This window comes from Chrysemys picta, chromosome 2, assembly GCF_011386835.1.
Source record: "Chrysemys picta bellii isolate R12L10 chromosome 2, ASM1138683v2, whole genome shotgun sequence".
In the NCBI taxonomy this organism is placed as follows: Eukaryota; Metazoa; Chordata; order Testudines; family Emydidae; genus Chrysemys; species Chrysemys picta.
The window spans coordinates 65,563,370-65,586,508 of record NC_088792.1 but is presented as its reverse complement, the minus strand read 5'-3'; the positions used below and the strand labels follow the sequence as shown (position 1 = coordinate 65,586,508).

Sequence of the window (23,139 nt, the reverse complement as noted above, 5' to 3'; positions counted from 1 at the left end):
TTTTGCGGGGTGTTTTTTTTTTTTTTTTTTTTTTTGTTTGCATTGATCCTTCAATTTCTCTACAAAATAGGGAGAAGTCTCCTAGTTTCAAGTGTGACAACTTATATACCTGTCTGCTCTCTCCAACCCTTTTTCCATACAATTATGTCAGTGAAATATTTATTTGCAAATACTGTGTGCAAACTCATTTAAAGGCAATAAATCCACACTAAGTAGAAATTCTATTTCTGCTGGTGGCCTAGCATCCTCCAGTGACTAATTACATTTCACCAGCTCAGTCAAACTAGCACGTTTTTACTGCTGTAGCTTCTAAGTGTTGACAATTTACTATATTTATATATAAAAACCATCCCAATAATTAAAGATGCAGGCCACATGCACAAGTCTCAAAATATTACAGTTGGGGTCTCTTTTCTTTTTTAACATGTTCATAAGCATTCTTGGCCTCCAGCATTTATGCCACTATCTTCACCACACTGTCAGCAGAATGAGTTCTAAATAATGTAGTGATCTTAATATTACTTATTTTTGTTTCTGTTCTTTTTGGTTATCTTGTTTCTGTTCTGATGTGACCAGTCTCTTAGGTATTATCAAAACCCTGCCATTACTACTGCAATGAAGAGCATACTGGCTTGGATTAACAGGTCTGCCCTGGTCATCCCTTAACCTACTAAAAATTACATCATAAAGGTCATTTAGTTTTTGCTTCATACGGCTAATTGATTTATTGCACTGAGATTTCTGCTTCTTAAGGCTTTCTTTTTGGGCTTGAAGCTTACACACATCATCTTCTAAGTTCAGGATCACATCTAGTTTACGTTTGCGGCAGTTCTGAGCAGCAACCTTGTTTTTTCCTCTTCGCCTTATGTCACGTATAAGCGATATTTGAGTATCTGTCAGATAGAACTTCGATAACATGTTGTTGAACACATCAGTAGGCATGCTCACAATTTCATCTACAGAAAATGGAATTCTCAAGGCTTTCACATAGCATTCATCCTGGCTAAGATTATCTGTGAGGCACCTGCCCTTTACTTTGTTTGATTTCCCAGATGATGAAGAATGATTCTTAGAAGTGGATACTAATTCATTTGGCAACTGATTGTAAGTGTGGTTATGAAAAATATGTTGAAGTGTGGATTCCCCACAATAGTCTGAATTGCTTTGATAGTCCATATGGCAGTGTTTACTATGCTCTGGGTAACGACCCCCTACAGTTCCTAAGCCATTGTGGGAAATATATTCTATATTGCTACTGTATCCAACGGCACCTTCATTGCAGGTTGGAACAGATGATGAATCAGAATTGGTTGAAGAGGTTGTGCTCTGGCTTGAATTTAAAGAAAGTCCAGAATCTGAGTCAGGTTCTTCAAAAAGCTGAGAGACTTCTATAGGATCAAAACCTTCTTCCAATACTAATGCCATTAGATTTATCTCATCAAATATGTTCTCATCAAGGTCTGAAAGAAGATCCTGGTTTGTTAGGTTCCTAATGTCAACAGATGGAAATAACCCCCAATTAGTCCCATTAAGTAATGATTCGGGGTTTGTGATGCTAGAATTTAACTGCAGAAACGACTCTTGTCTCTGTACACTCCTTATTTCTGGATTTACCCTAGTGCTGTGGTTTGATCTCAGTAACATAGCTTCATGGAGGCTAACGTCATGGCTAATAGCCTGGGTCAAATTTACAGTGTAGTGAGAGGATAATGAATTCATGCCTCTACTACTACTAGCAACAGGTTGAGAATCTCCCAGTGAAATCTCCTAAAAGGAAATGGAAAAAAATACATAGAATCAGCAACTTTTCTAAGTAAATACTTCTAAATTCCTTACCTATACCTACACACTTTTTTTATTTCCTCTTTTTTCTTTCAGTATTCTCCCTACTATTAGAAGCCCCCGTAGCACTAAACTTTCCTATTACGTGGTCTGGAAGAACTATTTTCTACTTACACATGGGGTCTATCTAGTCTACGACTGTAGAATTTCCCACAGCCTTCATCCCTTAACACAGAATTATCCTCTAAAATTTAAGAGATTAAAAACAAATGTTTTTAGCCCTCATCATTGTGAAACTAACCATTTAAAAACATGAGCAGAGTCCAACCACTACAGTGCTGTCTTCCCAAATCTGCCGACAGCTTGAAACAAGCTATGCGAGTTATGAACTGCCACATTCAGCATAATGGCTTGGTAAATTGTCCTGTTTAGTTTTAAGATGTCAACATTAGCTATTTTACTGATCATTCTGGAAGACCAATCCAGTCAATGTGCTTCTCTCTCACTCTCAGGGTATGTCCTCACTGCAGAGATAACTCAGGTGATTAGTATCCAGATAGCCTAGCCCAGGCAAGAGCAGCCACACTGCAAAGCTTTAGTCCAGGCCTGCACAACTCATAAAGTGGCGAGGGCCATATTACTCCACAGAAAACAGCTGAGGGCCGAAACCCCCCGAGAGCCACCAACCCCGCCCCAGCGCCACCCAAAACACAACACCGCGCCACCCGCCCCACAAAAACAACCCCCCCCCCCCAGCGTTGCCAAAACACCCCCCTCTCCCCCCCCAGCACCACCTGCCCCGCAGAAACAAACCCTCCTTCCCCAGTGTCACCCCACCGAAACAGTAGTATTGAACCTCGGTAATTTGTTATAGCGGGCCCCAAAGGTAGTATAATTAAGGTAAAAGAAAAATGTCTTTTTGCTAGAAGTAGAATAAGATCTTCCCCCCCACTTTATAATTAATTGCCCTGTTGAATGAATGAGGAAGGCGTGGAAGGCAGGCACCTCCAGACAGCTGCAACACTTGGAGAGGGCAGGGCGGGCTCTAGGATTTTTGCCGCTCCAAGCAAAAAAATTTTTGACTGCCCCCCCTTTTTTTCGTGCCCCTCTGCCCCCGGCCCCGCCGCAACTCCACCCCTTCTGAACTCCTTCCCCAAATCCCCAGCACTGCCTCCTCCCCCGGTGTGCCACATTTCCCCCCCACCATTGCTTCCTGCAGGCCCCCCGTGACCTCCCGCCCTAGCTCACCTACGCTCCGCCTGCTCCCCCGGGTGTGCTGCTGCTCCGCTTCTCCCCCCTCCCTCTCAGGCGAGGGAGGGCGGAGAAGTGGAACAGTGGTGCGTTCAGGGGAGCAGGCGGAGCGGAGGTGAGCTAGGGTTGGGGAAAGCAGGAAGTAACGGGCGGGGTAGAGGAACTGTTCCCCGCTCCACCACCGTCGCCTCCTCCGAGTGCCTGCCGCTCGGCTTCTCCTCCCTCCCTCCCTCCCTCCCAGCCTTGCTGCGCGAAATAGCGGTTTTGCGCGTGACAAGCCTGGGAGGGAGGGGGGAGAAGCAGAGCGGCAGCGCATTTAGGGGAGCAGGTGGAGCAGAGGTGAGCTAGGGTGGGGAGCGCAGGAAGTAACGGGGGGGGTAGAGGAACCACTCCCCGCTCCAGCTCACCTCTGCTCCACCACCGCCGCCTCCCCCGAGTGTCCCGCCACTCGGCTTGTCCTCCCTCCCAGCCTTGCTGCATGAAACAGCTGTTTCGCACGTGGGAGGGAGGGGGGAGAAGCAGAGTGGCGGTGGCGCTCTCAGGGGAGCAGGCGGAGTGGAGGCAAGCTGGGGGGGGGGGCACTATTTCCCCATGCCCCAGAGTCGGCGCCTATGATGGCCGGTGCCAGAATGCCGCCCCTAGAAATGTGCTGCCCCAAGCACCTGCTTGTTTTGCTGGTGCCTGGAGCTGGCCCTGGGAAAGGGGATGGGAGCCAGACCAGATCAGTAGAACAGGTCAGCCATCGATTTGCCGCTCACCTCCTCAGCCCTCCTCCCCCGGCTCGCCGACTCACTCCCTGCAACTGCCTGTCCATTTGCCTACTCAACCCCCCACAGGCCGCACAGTGAGCCCACCTACTCAACCTCCGCGGGCCGCACAGTGAGCCCACGCAGGCTGCATGCGGCCCCCAGGCCGCATGTTGTGCAGGCCTGCTTTAGTCAAATTACTGTATCCTTACTGGTGCTGCACTCACTCATGTGTGTTGCTAGGACTTCTGGGGACATGTCCCATAGTTCTTTGTGCTTTACCAAGCTGAGCTACTCTGAGTCTTTCCCAGTGAATGGTGGGAAAACATGTCTGTCATTCTGGGCAGATGGGGGGGGAGTTGTGAGAAGGCACTCAAGGACTACCAGCATTCTAGTGGTTTAGCCTGAGTCCTCCCTGCAAAATGGGCAGGGGGCCAGCCTGAGTGAAAGCATCACTTGGACTTTAGCCTATACCGAAGGATGGACAGCTAGCCCGGTTTGAAAGCACCATCACACTCAGGTCAGATATTTGTATGTGTGGATTAGAAAGGTGTTAGGGGCAACACCTGAGTAACAGTACGGCTTAACTGTACAGTAAAGACACACCTTTAAACTGCCTTCCTTCTCATCCACTAAAACCACCAACTGTTCTCTCTCCTGCTGTCAAAACCTCCAGGTTACTCTCTCCATCAACACCTTCAACATTTATATATAAAACTTCTAGCATTTCCAGCTAACACAAAATAGGGGGAAGCAAGATTGTATTATTCATTATCATATTGAATTCATTATTATTTTATCTTTCAATATAAATGAAACTGCTGCATAACCTCTAATTTCCATATGCTAGAGTGCCAAAGAATCCAGAGACCTTGTCATGGCATTTAGATCCACACTGTTGCAGAGTACACAGACCTTGGTTATATTTTGTAGCTCCTAACAGTACAAAATAATTATGTCAATTGTTGATTCAGTCTCTAGAACTCAATGTAGCTGCTCTGATTCTTATCAAGTCCAATGTTCAAAAAATAGTCTGAAGACTAACTAAAAGCTGTTGGTTTTTTTTAATTAAGTAGTTTCAAGTATTATATGTGCCCCTGACAAAATCTGGCAAATGTCATTTTAAGCCACATTTTCTTACTTTTGGAAAGAAAAAAAAACTTGTGCAAAAGACTAGGGCAAACAGAGGAAAGACCTCACTGCACACAAAATACTATCAAATGCACAAATTAAAAAAAAATGAAGAAATATTTTCCCCCTTTAATCTCTGTTACGTACCAAATGTTAGTAACATTTATGGAAAGTTAGACACAAAACATACTTTGAAATATAAAGTAAGGTTTGAGAATTTAGATAAACTCTGATTCCTTTACAGCTTAGTTTATGTACAGTGCTTCGTTGTGAATATATCACAGTACATAAAGATAACACTTTAGTAACATAGGATTTCTAAAGCATTAAAAATTAGCTGAGAAGTGGGGAGAGACCCTTTATCAAATAATGAGGTTATAATATTTTGCAGACTTATGTAATCTGATATTCAGATTTATCTGTTTACATTCTGAAGCTATGCTTGTCCCAATATTTTGCATATTGTGAGGGCCTATTTCTGCTTTCAGTTATGCAACTGCAACCCCCTTTGCAAACAGTGGGATTTACAAACACATAACAGAGCAAAATTAGACCTACCGACCGGTCCAGTTACAGAACCAAGTCTGGAGCCAGAAGCTGGATTTGAAACAGAAAAGTATTATGAATAAACCAACGAGCATATAACATGTCATCTCTTCCAGAACAGAAAAATGTTAGGTTATGAAGTTCTGTCTAATGGTTATTTAAGGGGATGGTAGAAAGGATTTGTTTAAAGTCAGATGACATATACTTGGCTCCATCATCTAGACGGAGCCAACGATGTTCTCCACCTCACCAACTGTGAAGTGTATGGCAAGGTGTCCACACAGTTAAAGCCTACATATTTTCACATCCAAATGGGCTTATCAGACTGTAGCTCATTAAGCAAATAATCTCAGGGCAGGTCTTCACTATGGGGGGGGGAGGGGTCGATTTAAGATATGCAAATTCAGCTACGCGAATAGCATAGCTGAATTCGACCTATCGGAGCCGACTTACCCTGCTGTGAGGACGGCGGCAAAATCGACCTCCGCTGGTGGAGTAAGAGCATCGATTCGGGGATCGATTGTCGCGTCCCGACAAGACGCGATAATTTGATCCCCGAGAGATCGATTTCTACCCGCCGATTCAGGCGGGTAGTGTAGACCTAGCCTCAGATGCACTTGCACAAGTCAGATGTGAGTATACTTTTAGAAGAACAATATATATACCTAAAGTTCTCTACTACACTTACCTGTAGCTCAGGTGACAGAAGAAAGTCTTGCCATATTTCTTCTATGAAGTTATCACGTACTAGCCCTGCTGTAGACTGGGAGGTAGAGCTGGTGTTTTCAATTATGCTCTTAAAAGAAACACGGAAGTTTTTCAAGATCTGTTGTTGTTTTTTTAAACTGTTAGCAATTAAAAGGCCCATGGTTGCTAAACACAGAGTGTGAAAATACTGTCAACATTTGGTAATAAATTGGAAAAAGCATGAGTTTATCTATTTTACATAGATAAACTGCCTTGTTGAATATTATCGAGGGGCACTGGGAAGAACTGGAATTTTTAAACAGTTTTCAAATAATAAGTTATGTAATTTTACAGATTCAGGAAGCTGGTAAGTAATGACTATGCTAAAAGGTAATGACCAGAATAGCTTTTTACAACAGTTTTCAGATAAATTACTGAACTGACTTGGTGACATACTCTCTGCTTACTCTTTAATTAAATTAAATGGACTATCCCAATTATCCAACTATACCAGTTGTAATCCATTGCCTAATACAGCTTCGAGATTTCACATTTACCTCTCGTGCATTTTCTGTCTGTGATGACTGCAGCAGCAAATAGTCCTCCAAGAAGGGAAAGGAATTTATGGAATTTCTGTTGCTCTGTGGTGGAGGAAACAAAAATACTTTTAAAAGCACAATTCTTAGAGACAAACAAGGGGTAAAGTAAGGGTTGTGGGGGAAGGGAGCACAGTCCCTTCTTTGCTAAAAACAGAGGGAGAGCTCCCTCTCCTCCCTTGCTCCTCCCACTCTGGTTTCAGTCCAGTCGGCTCTAACCATCAGACACAAATGAGTGCAAATCAGCTAATGCAGATTCAATGGTTTGTAATTTTGAGCAAGGGTCTGAAATATACAAAAACCTAAGCAAATCTTGGCTTTCTATCACATCTCCACCATCACACAGATGCCACACTACCAGTCAGTAGCATCTTTAGGTTGAAGTTTTAGGTGGAACACTGTAATCCCATTAAAATTTAAGGTGTCCCTCAAGCCCTTGATGGAGCTGCCAGAAGTACAAAAGAGCCCAGGTGCTCTCCTTAACTTCCTGCTGCTTTGGAACAGTGCAATATAGTGAGATGCGCTGGAGCTGTTGGCCCTGCATAGAGCCTTCATCTGGAAGAGGAAATGCTATGCTGTTAGGAGGAGCAGAATGATCCTACAACTAAAAGCATCACATTTGCCCCACAAACGGAGTGCTTGTGCTTTCCTCCTTGATGAAGCTGCACCCGCTATCCTGACAAACAGTAGAAACACGTTTGAAGCCTCTAAGTCCAGTAAAGGTTGAAAACAGATTTGGTAGTGACAGGCAGGGGCTGCTGGCGAAATGACTGGAAATTAAATTCTCAGCTCTCATGTGGAAAAGAAGGAGCAATCCCTTTATTGCAGATTGCAAAGAAACATAGACCAAAAGTGCCTACTTGATTTTAAGTCCATGCTTTAGTGTAACTGTAAAATGTGGCAACCATCCTTAGTGTAATTCCCCCCCCCTCCTTCAATATACAACAACGCTTGGATATTGGCAACCAAGTCATCCAAAATTTAATCCCCTAGGGACCAATCCTACTTAACACTGAATCCTGTGAGCATAAAGCACCATCTATATGAAATCAGCATAATTTAGCATCCTTGTCTCAAATATTTATGTGGCTAACTTTGAAAGCTTGGAGAGGGAAGGTCTGCTGTCTTCAGAACTAGAATGAACAGAATAAAATAAAAACTAATTTTAAGATGACTGATTTTGGAAGGATTAGAATGTTTCAAGGTGAAACCATATTTGTAAAGGAGCTTAACTTTTGAGAGGAGATTGGGAATGTCATATTTACAGAATATCATCCAGACATTGCCTCTTTACTAATTTTCCTAATAGCACTCACAGAACGAATGATAAACCATTTACCCAGAGGTTGTGTGTTTTTTTTGTATCATTACACTTACCTCAGTGCTAGAATCTGTATTTTCTCTCTCTTCCCCCTCAGGTTTAGCCTTTTTTTCATTTTCTTCTTCATTCACCTGCTTTATCTTCTCCTCCCCCTCTTGTGATTCTGATTGTTCACTTCCTTTATGCGGATAATAGTAATCCAAAGCTTCCTGACCAGTTTCCAAGTCTACATCCTGAAGAGTCAGAAAAAGTATACTAATGCCAAAAGTAATCTTTAAAAAGACACCCCTGCTTAATTCAGCCATAGTATATAATTTCCAGTGAAACATATATATGATCATATATAAATGTCATAACATGACAAGCTGAGACTAGGACTAAAGTAGGACAGAATTCTGCATGTGTAATACACTAATGTATGCTCTAATTCCAGTTTTATATGGGGATACTGACCCTCCTTATGGTATACCTAGACATTCTTCTGCTTCACTCACCAGCAGGGGGTAGCTGAATTGTATAGAGCTGCAAAGGATGACCCACAATTGCGTTGGACATAAAAGCAGACACTACCGTAAGTTTTTAATATACAAACATGCTAAGCAGTGACACAGAACTTACATGAAATTGTGCTCATGGTGATATGGCAGGAAGGGGTTTGCAACTGCTATTACAGTAACTATTTTGTTTCTATGTAGGCAGTCACGGAGGAGGGGGTCAGAAAAGTTATTTTTGTAATTGTCTGCATATAACTTAAAACTCCATTGCATGGTGGATACATTGTGACTATATTCCAATACAGTGCATTATTCTGGAATGACATCCAGAAGACACTGAAAGCAAAAACTTTTCAATATTCTGAAATCAGAATAATGTTGTTTCTGGTGTTTGAGAAGAACGCGAAGCAGAAGCATACATACTGGAACTTTCAAACGAGAACTAAAAAGACAATGTCTACAATGGCTAACTCCATTCTCTAGAATGGAATGTTCTGCAACAGCAGAAAAGGTAGGTTCCAATTGAATACTAAGTGTTACCTTCTCTGTTCCAAAATCATGTTGGAGCACCATGAATTTAGGTTTAAGGCTTTGTTGATCCCCAGACATGAACTGTATACATTCTCCAGCTTGTATCAGTTTCTCTCCTATATAAAGCTTTTTCTGAACTTCAAAAAGTGTCTGTTTTTTTTAAGTGCAACTTGATACAAAACAGACTCAAAATTATTTGAATTGTCAATAAAGCTAAAAACATAGAAAGACAAAGTATTTTAAAATGTACTAAATGTTCTTGGGAAACAAAGTAACTTAGGACCTTAATTTTATTATATCACTTTTTCAAAAGTCATAAGGGAACCCTTAATTTTAAATATAGTCGTTTCCAATGGTAAACAGGCATCAAGTGCATTAATCAATCCCTCTGATGCAAGTCTTTACCCAGTATATAACATATATATATATATATACACACAATATATAATATACAATTTCCAGATACTAATAAGGAGACTTCAATATAACTGCAACTGAGAAAATAGTCAGATATGTGGAACTGATCAGAGAACTTGCTTGTTATGAACAAAGATCAGGAAGCAATTTGTTTGCAAAAATTTTAAATATAATCCCCCCCCCCCAGTAGAATGCCAGTGGAAGGCAGTTTAGGATGTGAGATTTTCAGTCTGCAATAACTAAGGTCGTGTTCCTGCACATGCTTACATGAGTTCAGTAGGGCTACATCTGTGCAAACAATAATTCACCCACACAAGTGTTTGTACAATCAGAGATACGTCTTTAATTCCAGAAAGAACTGGCCTATATTTGACAAAAATTAATATAATTCATTACTATCTCAATCAAAAACTGAGATATAAAGTCATGGATAAATAGGTATAAAAACCTGCAGCTGCTCCCCCTGGCTAGCAGGTGTACAGCATGCTGAAAGCAATACAGAGTGTTCAGCCCAGCATAAAAGAGCAAATCCACCCCTCAAAAGCAACCTTTCTGGATGACTGAGGAGTGGCATGAAGGAATCTTTAGCTTGCAGGATAACAGCCGCAATGTGGTGTCCCAAAGGGTAAGGATAAATAGAAAATTATGAATGGGGAGGCAACATAGACAGCATCCTCAGGATTCATAGCAGAAACTTAAAGGGCGCAACCTCATCCCACCTCTGGGAGGGGGGATTGGGCCGCAGCAGCTTTGTGAACAGTAATGGACACGTGTTTGCAGTGTAGATAATGCAAAGCTTTTGAAATTGCATTAGCCTAGAATGGACATATGCAACAGCTGATAGCCTGCTATAAGCCTATTGTGTAGTTAGGCTAGCCTTTAACAGCTGTTCCATCATCAGGAAGACAACTCTTTTCTGATGCTTCAGAATGGTTAGTTCCTTTATAAGGGCAAAAACAGTGGTCAAATATTTCTACAAAAGTCAGTGGTTTTCATGCCTTTACTGCCACCACCAATTCAAAGATAGCTTTCAGATCCTTTCCTATCACTTCAGGAGGCCAGGACCCGCATAGGCTTTAGCGTTCATATCCAATGAGATCAATGGGGTGGGGAAGTTCACACTTCTCAGAGCCATTGTTCCAGATTGTCTGCAGACTCAGGAAGACAACTCCGCAGAAGTCATATTTGGAAGATTTTCTATATAACCCATAAGGGCTAGAGCCATATCATATTGCCTCTATATAAATTCATGGTACGCCCAAATCTTGAATACTGCGTGCAGATGTGACCGCCCCATCTCATATAAGATATATTGGAATGGAAAAGGTTCAGAAAAGGGCAACAAAAATGATTTAGGGTATGGAACATCTTCCACATGAGGAGAGATTAATAAAACTGGGACTTTTCAGCTTGGAAAAGAGATGACTAAGGGGCGATATGATTAAGGTCTATAAAATCATGACTGGTGTGGAGAAAGTAAATAAAGAAGTATTAGTTACTCCTTCTCATAACACAAGAACTAGGGGTCACCAAATGAAATTAATAGGCAGCAGGTTTAAAACACTCAAAAGGAAGTATTTCTTTACACTACTCACAGTCAACCTGTGGAATTATTTGCCAGAGGATGTTGTGAAGGCCCAGACTATAACAGGGTTCAAAAAAGAACTAAAGTTCATGGAGGATAGGGCCATCAATGGCTATTAGCCAGGATGGGCAGAGATGCAAAACCTGAAGTGTCCTTAGCCTGTGTTTGCCAGAATCTGGGAATGGGCAACAGGGGATGGATCACTTGATATGGGGGGAGGGATAGCTCAGTGGTTTAAGCATTGGCCTGCTAAACCCAGGGTTGTGAGTTCACTCCTTGAGGGGGCCACTTAGGGATCTGGGGCAAAATCAGTACTTGGTCCTGCTAGTGAAGGCAGAGGGCTGGACTTGATGACCTTTCAAGGTCCCTTCCAGTTCTAGGAGATAGGATATCATTACCTGGTGTGTTAATTTCCTCTGAAGCACCTGGCATTGGCCACTGTCAAAAGATAGGATACTTGGCAAGATCAGTGGTTCTGATCCTATTTACCATTGCGGACCACATATGCAGCTCTCTATGTATTATGTAGGCTGCATCCACACAATATATATACTATCTGTATAGCCCTGAGAATGTCACATGGGACACAGCTGTGTGCTGATTGGGCTGTAAGCAACTTGCAGGCTGCAGGTTGAGAACCACTGGGCTAGATGGACCATTGGTCTGACCCAGAGTGGCCATTGTTATGTAGAGACTTACTCTAAAAAACAAAACAAAACAAACAAACAAACAAAAACCTTCAGATCTGTAGGTTCTGAAAAATACTGCAACATGTTGAACAGGCTGAGTGTTTGACACCTCTGGATTAGTGCACTAAGCGCAATGCTGAGAGCCAGGGAATCCCAAATTCTATTCTCACCTCTGACACTTGTTGATTTTAATTACATTAGAGAATAGAATTTGGGAGTAAATCTGGTTAGTGGATTAGGCATCAGCCTTGCATCTAGGAGGCCTGGGTTCTTAATCCTGGTTGTGGCATTTGCTTGGTGTGCAATCTAGGACAAATCACTTAACCTCTCAGCTTCAGTTTACCAATCTTTAACATTGAAGTAACAATATGGACTAAGTTCATAACTAATGTTTAAAGAGTGCAAAGTATTAAGACACAGATGGGAAAGAGGTCTCTAGTAGGAGCAGACAGTACAAACCAGCATTCGCTGCCATTCTACCCATCATTGCTTCAGATCATGCATTTCACAGTGAGGCAGACGCTCCAAACTTGACCCTCGATTATTTGTGGACATTGTTTTTATTGCTGGTTATTCACTTTCCATTATATTTAGTTTTAAGCCTGGACTGGAAATACTCACTCCATTGTTGTTGTTAATCTGTGTGTTGCTTTGCTATGTGTTTTTTTTGTTTGTTTGTTTTTGTTTTGTCCCTTTTCCTTTGTAAAACTATAGATAACTTTATCAAAGATAAAAATAGATGTTAAAAGATTTCTCAAGCTACAGCTTGCTCTTAAACTGAAGTGCATTCTTTGTCCTGCTAAATTGGCAAGAAGCATCACTGGTTGAACATTTTTGTGATTTTTTTTCACCAAGTTCTCTACACTTTAAACAAAGTCAAATGGCACTTTACACAAGTTTACACCACACAGTACAAGACAGACCTGTGCAAAAGAACTACAGATACTGGTTACACAACCAGCAGTGTCTATTTTACTATGTTTTGATTAAGTAATAAAAATATCTAGTTCTTATACAGCTGCTTGCTATCTGATTACTGCTGCTGCTATTTGTCTGTGTACTTTAAATAAGCTACATATAATTAATTCTACAAATAGTTTGACATCTGCTTAATCTGGACTAAAAAAGAACATGTATCAAGTCAGTCCTCTACATTCATAATGAAACAAAACATCTTTTTTTCCCTCAGACACAGACATTTAAAGTCCTCTGAAAGGGACATTATCCTTTGAAATATAATCACAGTTTAAAAAGTTTGGAAGATAAAACCATAGCACTGGACATATCAGGATTATGACAATCAGGCTGCCTTGGATTACATATTTTATGTAATACCATGTCTAGGCATTTTATTAAGATTGCTAAAATTAGTCAAGTTAGTTATTTAGGCTAACTGAATATTGATTCCCTGGCTTCAAATGCTGCACCCATCTAACATCTATTATTATTTTCAATATCTCAATCCCAAAAATTTACTCTGGGCTGCAAATAGGCACACGCTATTGAAGATACCCTTGTTGGCTTCAGAAGAATCATGACAGTCTATTCTATTGGATCAAACAGACACGGGGTGGGGGAGGGGAAGTATTTACACAGCACTGGGTCTACTATGTCAACCATCATGTTTACTTGAAAACACGCTGTTAAATGTGTGTATGCAATATATCACACACATTTATACATATGACTCCTCCTCCAGAATGCAAGTAGTGATGGACAGAATTAGAAGCAAAATACATAGCGCTATGGTATTTTTATTAACTTACTACAGATGTGGAAACTACACAGATTCAGTTACTGTATAGTTCATAACTTGAAAAATCACTGAGATCCCTTTAAAACACTCAAAAATTAGTCTTTTAAAGCATTTCTAGAAAATATTGAATAGACCTTTAGGTTTTCAGTCAAAGCGTTTGGCCTTGCATTGGCCCTCTACACCAGGAGTTAATTTCAGCCTGAAGGAAGAACTATTAATAGAAAGGACAAAGTGATTTGTAAAATGGATTTTGTTCTGTGTTTGTGCGGTGCCTAGCCCAATAGGAGTCATGGGCCAGGAAGCCAGGTGCTACAGTAATACAAATACTAAATACTAAACTTGTGAACTGTATAACACAGCAGCTTGTATGTTTATTTACTATTCTCTTTTAACCCACTGATGCATCCCTTCGACCTTTATTCCCTCCTGAGTTCTCTTCATCCACTTCCTATGACCAAATCTACAATAGAAACTTTTGCCAGTATAGCAATGCCAGTTAGGGGGTTGATTTTTGACAACATTTCTATACTAACAAAAGCCCTCATGTAGTTGCAGTTATACCAGCATAAGAGTGCTTTTGCGGCTATAGCCTATTTTGTTCACCAAACTGGTTTAAGTTATACAGGCTTCTACATGCACTTTTTTGCCAGCATAAGCTGTGTCTACATTTCTAGTGTAGACAGTTAACCCTCACTTTCCCACCTACAGCCCCATCGCCCTCCTCTCTCCACCTCCACACTCCTTCTGTGGAGTCTTCTTCTCCCATTTCCTCAGTTTCCTCTCCGCCATCTTTCTCATCGATCTGCACTTTGACTTCCAGCCTGTTGACTCATCTAAGGCCATTCTCACTAGGTTCTCTGCCAAGTTCAGGGGCCTTTTCTCTAGCCTCATCCTGCTCAAGCTGTCTGCTGCCTTTGACTATCAGTTACTCCCTCCTCCTTGGGCTTTTGTAATTCTGTGCTTGACAGGATTCTCCTACTCTCTTCCCCTTGGTAGCTTCTCCTTTCTAATAGAGTCTCTCAGGGCTCCCTCCTCCTCCTCTTCTCCTACAACACCATACACCTGAGCAACCTCATCCATTCTCATGGTGTTAATTAAAGTCTCTATGCTGACAACTCCCAAATCTACCTCTGTTCCCTATCCTCTCCCTCTCTGTTCAGTCCTACATCTGCAAGTGTCTCTAGACTTCCAGGAAGAAATATAGTCCCTCCCTCAGGCTGACCATAGTGAACAAGGTACTCCTTTTCTCCTTCACCTGTCCTCCTCCCCAAAAATACCCATCTCACCACTCCCCTCTTTATCATTGTCAACAATGCCCCTGTTCTCACAGTTGGTAAATCACACAACTTTGGTGCTATATTTGACTCCTCTCTCTCCTTTTCCACTACTCCCATCCCGTCACTAAATCCTGCCAGTACTTCCTCTATAAGAAAAACATCCGTCCTTTCCTTACCATCCTTACTGCTAAAACCCTGGTCATTTCTCATGTCCACTACTGAAGTCTCTTTCTTTTGATCCATCACAATTAGCAGTGTATCCTCCCAAGTCTGTTACTTGCTGTAGAAAAGTCCTCTTCCCTGACCGGGTCACCTTCTCTTTGAATCACTGGTCCTGACTGCTGATCTGCTTCTACATCAAATTCAGACTTCTTTGACCTCACCTTTGCTCCTGTCTGCATTTCATTTCCTGCAATTCACCCCCTAGCCTCTGCCTCCCTGGCATGCCTCAGCATGCCCCTGACTCTCTCCCATAAATGCCTCTTATGCACATCCTACATCCAGAGTGCCCTCCCACATGTTTGAGATTGCATTGCACATGTCAAGACACTTCTCAAGGTTTAGCCCTCCAATTCTGACCCACACTCTACTGTTCTGGCCCTCTTGCTTCATGTGGCTCTTTCAAACCCTAGGCACATTGCAGCATGCTGTAAGACGCACAATCAGAACACACCACCACTGAGTGTTGGGTCCGGCATTAGTCAATATTTTCATTCATGGCATGGAGAGCATGCTTATAAAATTTGTAGATGATACGAAGTTAACAGTGGGTTGCAAGCACTTTGGAGACCAGGATTAGAATTCAAAAGGACCTTGACAAACTGAAGAATTGGTCTGAATTCGACAAGATGAAATTCAATAAAGACAAATGCAAAGTACTTCACTCAGGAAGGAAAAATCAAATGCACAGCTACAAAATGGGGAATAACTGGCTAGGCCGTAATACTGCTGAAAAGGATCTAGGGGTTATAGTGGATCACAAATTGAATATGAGCCAACAATGTGATGCAGTTGTAAAACAGCTAATATTCGGAGGTGTATTAACAGGAGTGTCATATGTAAGACAGGGGAGGTAACTCCTGCTCCACTCAGCATAGGTGAAGTACTGTGTCCAATTCTGGGTGCCACACTTCAGGAAAGATGTGGACAAACTGGAGAGAGTCCAGAGGACAGCAATGAAAATGATAAAAGGTTCAGAAAAATCTGACTTCTGAGGAAAGGTTAAAGAATGGTATTTTAGTCTTGAGAAAGGAGGACTGGTGGGGGGGGGGAAGGGGGAGAGGGCGAAAACAGTCTTCAAATATGTTAATGGCTGCTATAAAGAAGATGATAATCAATTGTTCTCCACCTCCACTGAAGGTAGGACAAAAAGTAACGAGCTTAATCTGCAGCAAGGGAGATTTAAGTTAGATATTAGGAAAAATGTTCTAACTATAAGGGTAGTTAAACTCTGGAATCGGCTTGCAAGGGAGGTTGTGAAATCCCCATCATTGGAGGTTTTCAAGAACCGGCTGGACAAATACCTGTCAGGGATGGTCTAGGTTTACTTGGTCCTGCCTCAGTGCAGTGGGCTGGACTTGATGACCTCTCAAGGTCCCTTCCAGCCCTACATTTCTATGATCATATTTTGTTACCAGCAATATGAATTTAAGAATTGCATTACAAAAACTAAATCTGCATTACTTCACTGAAACGACAACATTCATTGGAAAAAGCAATTATACTGTACAATTCAAATAGACTAATGCCATGTAAAGACTTTCAATAAGTTTAAAATTAGGGGTCAGGTTATATCCTTATAGAATCTTAGCTCCCTCAACTGCTCTTGCCTTAAAAAAAGATGGCAGAATTTATTGGGCACTATTAACAGGCCATATATAACTACCCTAAAATAAGATCCCCAAACATGGACTTGTAGACAGTTATGAAAACAAACAATAACATTATTGAATTAGCTCTTGCTTCCCTTACTTTCATAATTTATAAACAATGCAATTAAATTAATAGTTAAAGCAGGCATTTTTTAATTGTGTGTGTGAATTCAGTACTTGCACAAGGTACCAGACAAACACAGCCCTGGAAAATGGAGCTAAGCTACACAGCAAATCCAGCTTGGGTGGGGGACATAGCCTTCCCCAGCACTGGCAATGTGTCTCACTCCTGAGTTGGACAGAGTCCCATACAGGAGTGAGTCAGGAGTTCAGCTTCAATGCTCACTCGGGTCTTGGGAATCTCTGCCAAGACTGCCAGCCAGGTGCTGATTAATGTCAGCTGTAATACTGGTTGCTGTGATGTTGACCACATAGGCAAGTAATACAGCCATCACAAAGTTCCATATTCCATTACCAGTCTTCTGACCCAAACAGTCCCTACCTGTTTCTCTTGAATGAAAAGCAGCAAACCCCAATGCCTCTGAAAGGAAAGTTCTACTCCAATTCTTACATCCCACTCCTTAAAACACTTACACGTGAGTACCTTATGTATGTACACAGTCCCGTTGAATTTAATGGGACAACTCTCATGCATAAGTCTTTGCAGAACAGGGCCTTAGATTGTGAACTTCTTTCTTGTACTGAAAGCTCCTTGAGGCAAGGATTGTGTCTTCCTGTGTCTTTGAGGATAGATGCTCTTGCAACATGGATAATAAGAATGACATCATAACGTGCTGTGCTAAGATCTTTAAAACTCCATATTCACACCTTTTAAGGTGTTTTTGGAAAATGGGTCTGTGATGTTATCTGATTAAAATATGACCATATAGAACATTGTTGCAACCACTGTTATATATTTGCAACAAATCTTGTGCAAAATGTGGCATGTAAGATGTCTATAAAAAGGTTATGATTTGCTGGTTATTATCATGCTATCTGTATGCATGTATCGTTTTTGTATTTGCAGTTATGAGTATTGGCTCTATACCTGGATTTCAAATGTTTGCTCCTGGGGTAACACCCACAAGGTAGTTAGCCAGCACATCTTGGAGAGACTATGTAAATTAGGTGGCCCATCAAAAGGACACAACTCACAATGGACCAGGGAGGCACCGATCTACACTGAATGGACTTTTCTGTGAACTTTCCATTTGAAGTATAGGTAATGGTTTCCTGCAAAAACTAAGCAAAATTATGCATGGACATGTGACTTGCCCATATGACTCCAAACCCCCTCTTTTACCTGTAATTTTCCACTAACTGCTGAGGGCTTTGTTTGAAACAATGGGTATCCCTCCACATGGCAGAAGCTATAAAAGGCCCAGCAAACACCTCCATTTTGTCCCTTTCCTGCTCAAATCTCTGAACTATGGACTTGTACAAATGGGAGCATTCTAACTAAGGGACTGAGGTCTTTCCAATGATTTGGAAGCAACCAGAGACTTATTAAGTCAGCAGTTTATTCCATCATTGCTACAAGCCTGATGCAAGAACTTTGCATTTATTTTATGTATTTTATTCCTTTAATCAATTTAACTCTCACCTTTCTTTCTTTTTATAAATAAACCTTTAGATCTTAGATATTAAAGGATTGGCATCAGCGTAATTTTGGGGTAAGATCTGAGTTATATATTGACCTGGGTGTGTGGCTGGTCCTTTGGGATCAGAAGAACCTTTTATTTGATGAGATTGATTTTTAAGAACCACTCATTTTTAAATCCAGTTTTTTTGGTGGTAATTCAAGGACTGGAATGCCTAGGGAAACTGCTTTTCTGATTTCTTGTTAGCCAGTGTGCTGAAACAGAAGTTTACTTTTGTTCCTGGTTGGTATACATTATGGGGGAATAACCACCAGTTTTGGGGTGTATTTCTCAGCAGTTTGTCCTGAATTTGGTATTCTCAATTGTGACCCACGAAGGCATGGTTACTATGCTGAGATCTTTAAAACTCCATAGTCATACCTTTAAAGGTGTTTTTAGAAAATGGGTCCCACTCATTCGCTATATAAAATTCTAGCACGACCCAAAATATTATATTCTTTTTCTACCCTTGTCTTGGTCCCTTTTCCAACATTGACTTTTCTCCCTCTCTGCATTCAAACTCCTCCTTACTTATTTCTTGAGCAAATTTTTCAGTAAGAATCCATGGGACATCAATTTATAATTTTTGCATTGCTACAATTTGAAGTCTTCTGTTTACATAATATAATCTTATGTGTGTGATCCAGGAAAAAAAGATGTACACATGTTTAACTTTACTCGTGTGAGTAGTATTGTGCAGTGAATAGCTTATTCACATAAATAATGTCACTTTTAACATGCTAAAGATAGTTCCATTAATTTTACAAGGCTATTAGTTATTTATTTAATTTTTTACTCTACAAGCCATATTTTTACGAGTGCTAATATTTGATTGGATTGATTAGTAAGGCAACAAAACATTATTGTGAAGCCTATATTTTATTACAAAAATCCATTTAATGACAGTCTGGTTCCATCACAGTAAATACCAAGGCTACGCTGATCTCAGTTTGTTGTGTAACAATCTAATGCAGGAACACCTATACAGCTCTACTTGTTCTTAAAGACTGACAAGCTTTCATAATACTACGTCTTCTCTCAGAGGACTAAAGAGAAAAACAGGTCAAACTGTGTGGTAAATGATTGCATGCCCAGATAGGATACATCAGCCACTGTATTTTTCATTAAAAAGCAACAGAGAGTCCTGTGGCACCTTTAAGATTAACAGATGTATTGGAGCATAAGCTTTCGTGGGTGAATGCCCACTTTGTCGGATGCATGTAATGGAAATTTCCAGGGGCAGGTATAAATATGCTGGCAAGAATCAGTCTGGAGATAACGAGGTTAGGTCAATCAGGGAGGGTGAGGTCAAATTACAATACATTTTGTGCCTGTTAATTTATTAGGAAGCTAGATAATTTGGTGGAGAAGACACTGGATTTTTCATTCTAGGAATCCATTTATATTTCAACTCAAGAGTATTGAGATTTGGGATTCAGTTTATTAGTCTCTCTCTCAACCATTCTATACTTTAGGGAAGTAGGGCTCCAGAGAGGTCCAGAGCTAAATTAGAACAGAAAATGAATCATTCCTCACTCCAGTACAGTGATCCCTTTAGGTTAGGGTGGAGAAACTAGTTCTGCAACTACCTACACAAATAATATCAATACAGTCCAGAATCATAACCAAGCTAATCCTTGTGCAAAATCCTAATGTTAAGAAAAATTAAGAGGTTTTCTACAATGTAAGGATTGTTAATAATTAGACAGCATCAGTTGCAGCTGATCACTGAACTCAAGTTATTGAAAAAATCTTAGCCCTCAGAGATTACAATCTAGTATGCAAAAGTATGGTCATCCAAGTATTATTTTACTTTAGATTTCAAAATATGTCAATTATGTTTGCACAACTCAATGTTATTATTCATCTATGTATCACTGCTTGCCACCATGGTATCAGATAGTGAGTTCACCACAAGTAGTACTATATAGTGCAGTTCCAGTTTTGATGGATCATGGATAAATTACTTTTAAAAGTGTCCATGTGCATACATTAAGAAAATACTTACAGCTAAGGCCTTAATCCTGCAACCCTGATTTCAACAGAATTTAAAATGAGTCAAGTTAAACACATAGTTAAATCTCTGCAGGATTGGGTCCTCGTGGATAGTCACGTGTCCCTGCTTAGTTAATTGAAAACTGTAGTCTGCTTGATGACCCAGTTGTTCACCTGCTTTTGTTAGATTATAACCTCTCCAGAGCCAAAATTACTTATTTATTTGGTCTACATTACTTATAATCAGTGTGTACAGTTATGGTGCTAGAGTGAATAAAGTAGATAATGGAACCTTGTTATCTGTATAGACTTTTTTAGCACACACCCAAGATGAAATCATTTGGTTTTGGAGGTCTTTTTACAGACAGCAGAAAAATCACCCTGTGTCCTCACTTCTTGAAGAAGCTCTGACAGTTTAAGAAGCTGCCTCCTTTTCCTTCCCATTGCTCCTTTTATTACAGGATACACAGTAATATGTTCAGATTAAACCTCTGTCTCCAAGGGGTGAGGGCGGCATTTGCGTCCTCCTCAGCTGGGGAATCATGAAAGAAAGAAGCATTTTGAGATCCAAGCTTCCTGGAAGTTCGGCGTGGGTGTGTTGGCCGCTCAACATTTAGGATTTATCCCATTATAGGGACAGGTGCAAGTTGGGGCATTCAGATCCAAACCTGAACCTCCTTCTGCCAAGCTTTGTTTTGTGGAAGGGGGCGGGGAGGCCAGCTGGTCCCAGCATTCCAGGCCCCTCCCCAGTAGTTTTGCAACACGATGTAACACCCAGTTATTTCAGAACCAGAAAAGGAGAAAGTGTGAGGAGCATCTCGCCCTGGATGCATCCTCGAGGTATGGTGGGGATGTGTGTCCCGCCCCCCATGCTTGGGATGTCCCCTTGGCATGCGAGACTCCTCCTCCTCTCCGATCTGCAGATACCCGCTTTCACCCGCAGAAGGTGCGCGAAGTGGAGGCAGGTCTTCGCCCCACCTCCCCGCCCTATGGGTCCCCAAGCTATCTCCGGACTCCAAACCCCAGGCGGGGAGCGATGCTGTGTCCTCCCCTGCCCCTTACCTCTAGGATAGGGCAGTCACTTCCCCCAGGGCTGGGCTCGGCTCCGGGGGCCGCTGCAACTCCTCCATCCCCTTCCTCCTGGGCCTGCTGCTGCAGGCTGCTCCCCCGGACGGAGCGGGGGTGATCGGGGCCCTCCTGGGCACCGCTTTCGCTGGGGCCATCTCCGCCGGCGCCACTGACAGGCGAGGAGGGGAGCGCCCCATTCTCCTCGCCGGCCACGGCGTGCACCAGCCAGGCGTCCAGGCTGGTGCTGGGGATGTAAGGGCCCCCCAGCGCCCGCACCTCCCGGAGCAGCAGCAGCCGGTCCCAGTCCCGCTCTGGGCACTTAGGGTGCGGAGGGCTGCTCCCCGCGTGGGAAGTGTCCGGGGCCCGGCGCCGGAGGAGATCCAGGTCCAGCCGCAGCCCCGCCAGGCTGAGCAGGAGGGTGACCTGCAGCAGCAGCCCCTCCTCGGAGCAGCAGCGCCTAGTCAGGGGCTTCATCTCCGCTCGGGCAGCTCCCCAGCGGCTCGCCAGCAGCCGGGCTCTGGCTCCCGCTGCCCGCGATGCGCCCCCAGGGGAGGCCGGGGCAGCACGTGTGTGTGTCTGTGCCGGGAAGGGAAAGAGAAACCAGACAAAGGAGCCAAGCGCGCTGTTGCCGCTCCGGCTCCCGCAGTGAGCCACGAAGCGACCGGCCCTTCCCTAGGGCGGCGAGTGCGACGGGGCGGGCCGGGGGCACCCGCTGCTGGGATGTTGCCGCCACCGCCACAGGCAGCTGGGCTGGGCCACCTGCCCCTGGATCGCACCCTCCAGCCCTGGCCGCGGAGAGAGGCAGCCGGAGTGTGGGGTGGAGCCTCCCGGCTTCAGGCCGGGCCACAGCCCTTGGCGCCTGGGAGCATGTGCTCAGAAGGGGGGACGGGACTTGCCCCTCCCACCGCACAGCCAGCCCCGCAGCAGCAGCGGCACGTGCATTAGACACTCAGTCATTCTGCCCCCCGCAGCGCGCTCCCAAGAGCCGGGCGGCCCTCGGCCGCTCCGAGTCATTTTTCAGGCCGGGCTCCACAACTTCGCGGGGGAGGATATTCCGCAGTCGGACGCTTTGTTGTTCTCCTGTCACTTTAACTCTGCCTTGCTGGCTCGGCTCCAGGAGCAAGTTAGCAACTGGGGCTGGGTGAGGCGCTGGAGGAGCTGCGCAGCGGGGAATAAACGTGCCTCCTGTCTGTGTATCCTAACGAAAGGAGGAGCCGGAACGCGTCGGCGATCGGGGAAAGACGCAAAGCTTTCTGGGGATTGAAGTCCCCCCTCCCATTTTTACTCTGCGTCGCGCCGTCCACAGCAACCCAGGGGGGGTTGTTAGTGTACTGTACCGATCTTCGCTGGCTACTGTCACCACCCCCGTCCTTGTACTTGCTGTATTCTCGGACGGAGACAGAGGAGCCAGCTTAAGGAGGCGTGTCTAATAAGTCACTTTTCCAATTCCCATCAGTAGTGCTAATTGGTTCAGCCATATTGCAGACTCTGTATATTACATGTTGAATTCATACCCACACCCATAGCGCTGTATACAGGGCCGGCTCCAGGGTTTTGGCTGCCCCAAGCAGCCAAAAAAAACCCCTGCGATCGCGATTGCGATCTGTGGTGGCAATTTGGCGGGAGGTCCTTGGCTCTGAGCTGGAGTGAGGGACCGTCTGCCGAATTGCCGCCGAATAGCTGGACGTGCGGCCCCTCTTCAGAGTGGCTGCCCCAAGCACCTCTTGACAAGCTGGTGCCTGGAACCGGCCCTGGC

At 43.2% G+C, this 23,139-nt stretch overlaps 1 protein-coding gene across 4 annotated transcripts; it reads right to left on the bottom strand.

Moving 5' to 3' along the window:
* On the bottom strand, positions 1 to 22,174 carry NFE2L3 (NFE2 like bZIP transcription factor 3). 4 transcript variants are annotated; one of them, XM_065583377.1, is made up of 6 exons: positions 21,378 to 22,008; positions 8,117 to 8,293; positions 6,701 to 6,784; positions 6,145 to 6,252; positions 5,469 to 5,507; positions 1 to 1,767 (listed from the first exon to the last, which is right to left on the bottom strand). In XM_065583377.1, exons 1-5 carry the CDS (start codon positions 21,855 to 21,857, stop codon positions 5,481 to 5,483), a joined length of 876 nt encoding a protein of 291 aa, XP_065439449.1. In that variant the 5' UTR covers positions 21,858 to 22,008; the 3' UTR covers positions 1 to 1,767; positions 5,469 to 5,480. The 4 variants fall into 4 exon arrangements, with proteins under 4 accessions (XP_065439449.1, XP_005290938.2, XP_065439447.1 ...); XM_005290881.4 differs by lacking the exon at positions 5,469 to 5,507 and having other exon boundaries at positions 21,378 to 22,174; XM_065583376.1 differs by lacking the exon at positions 5,469 to 5,507 and having other exon boundaries at positions 1,305 to 1,489.
* Positions 22,175 to 23,139: the final 965 nt, after the last annotated feature.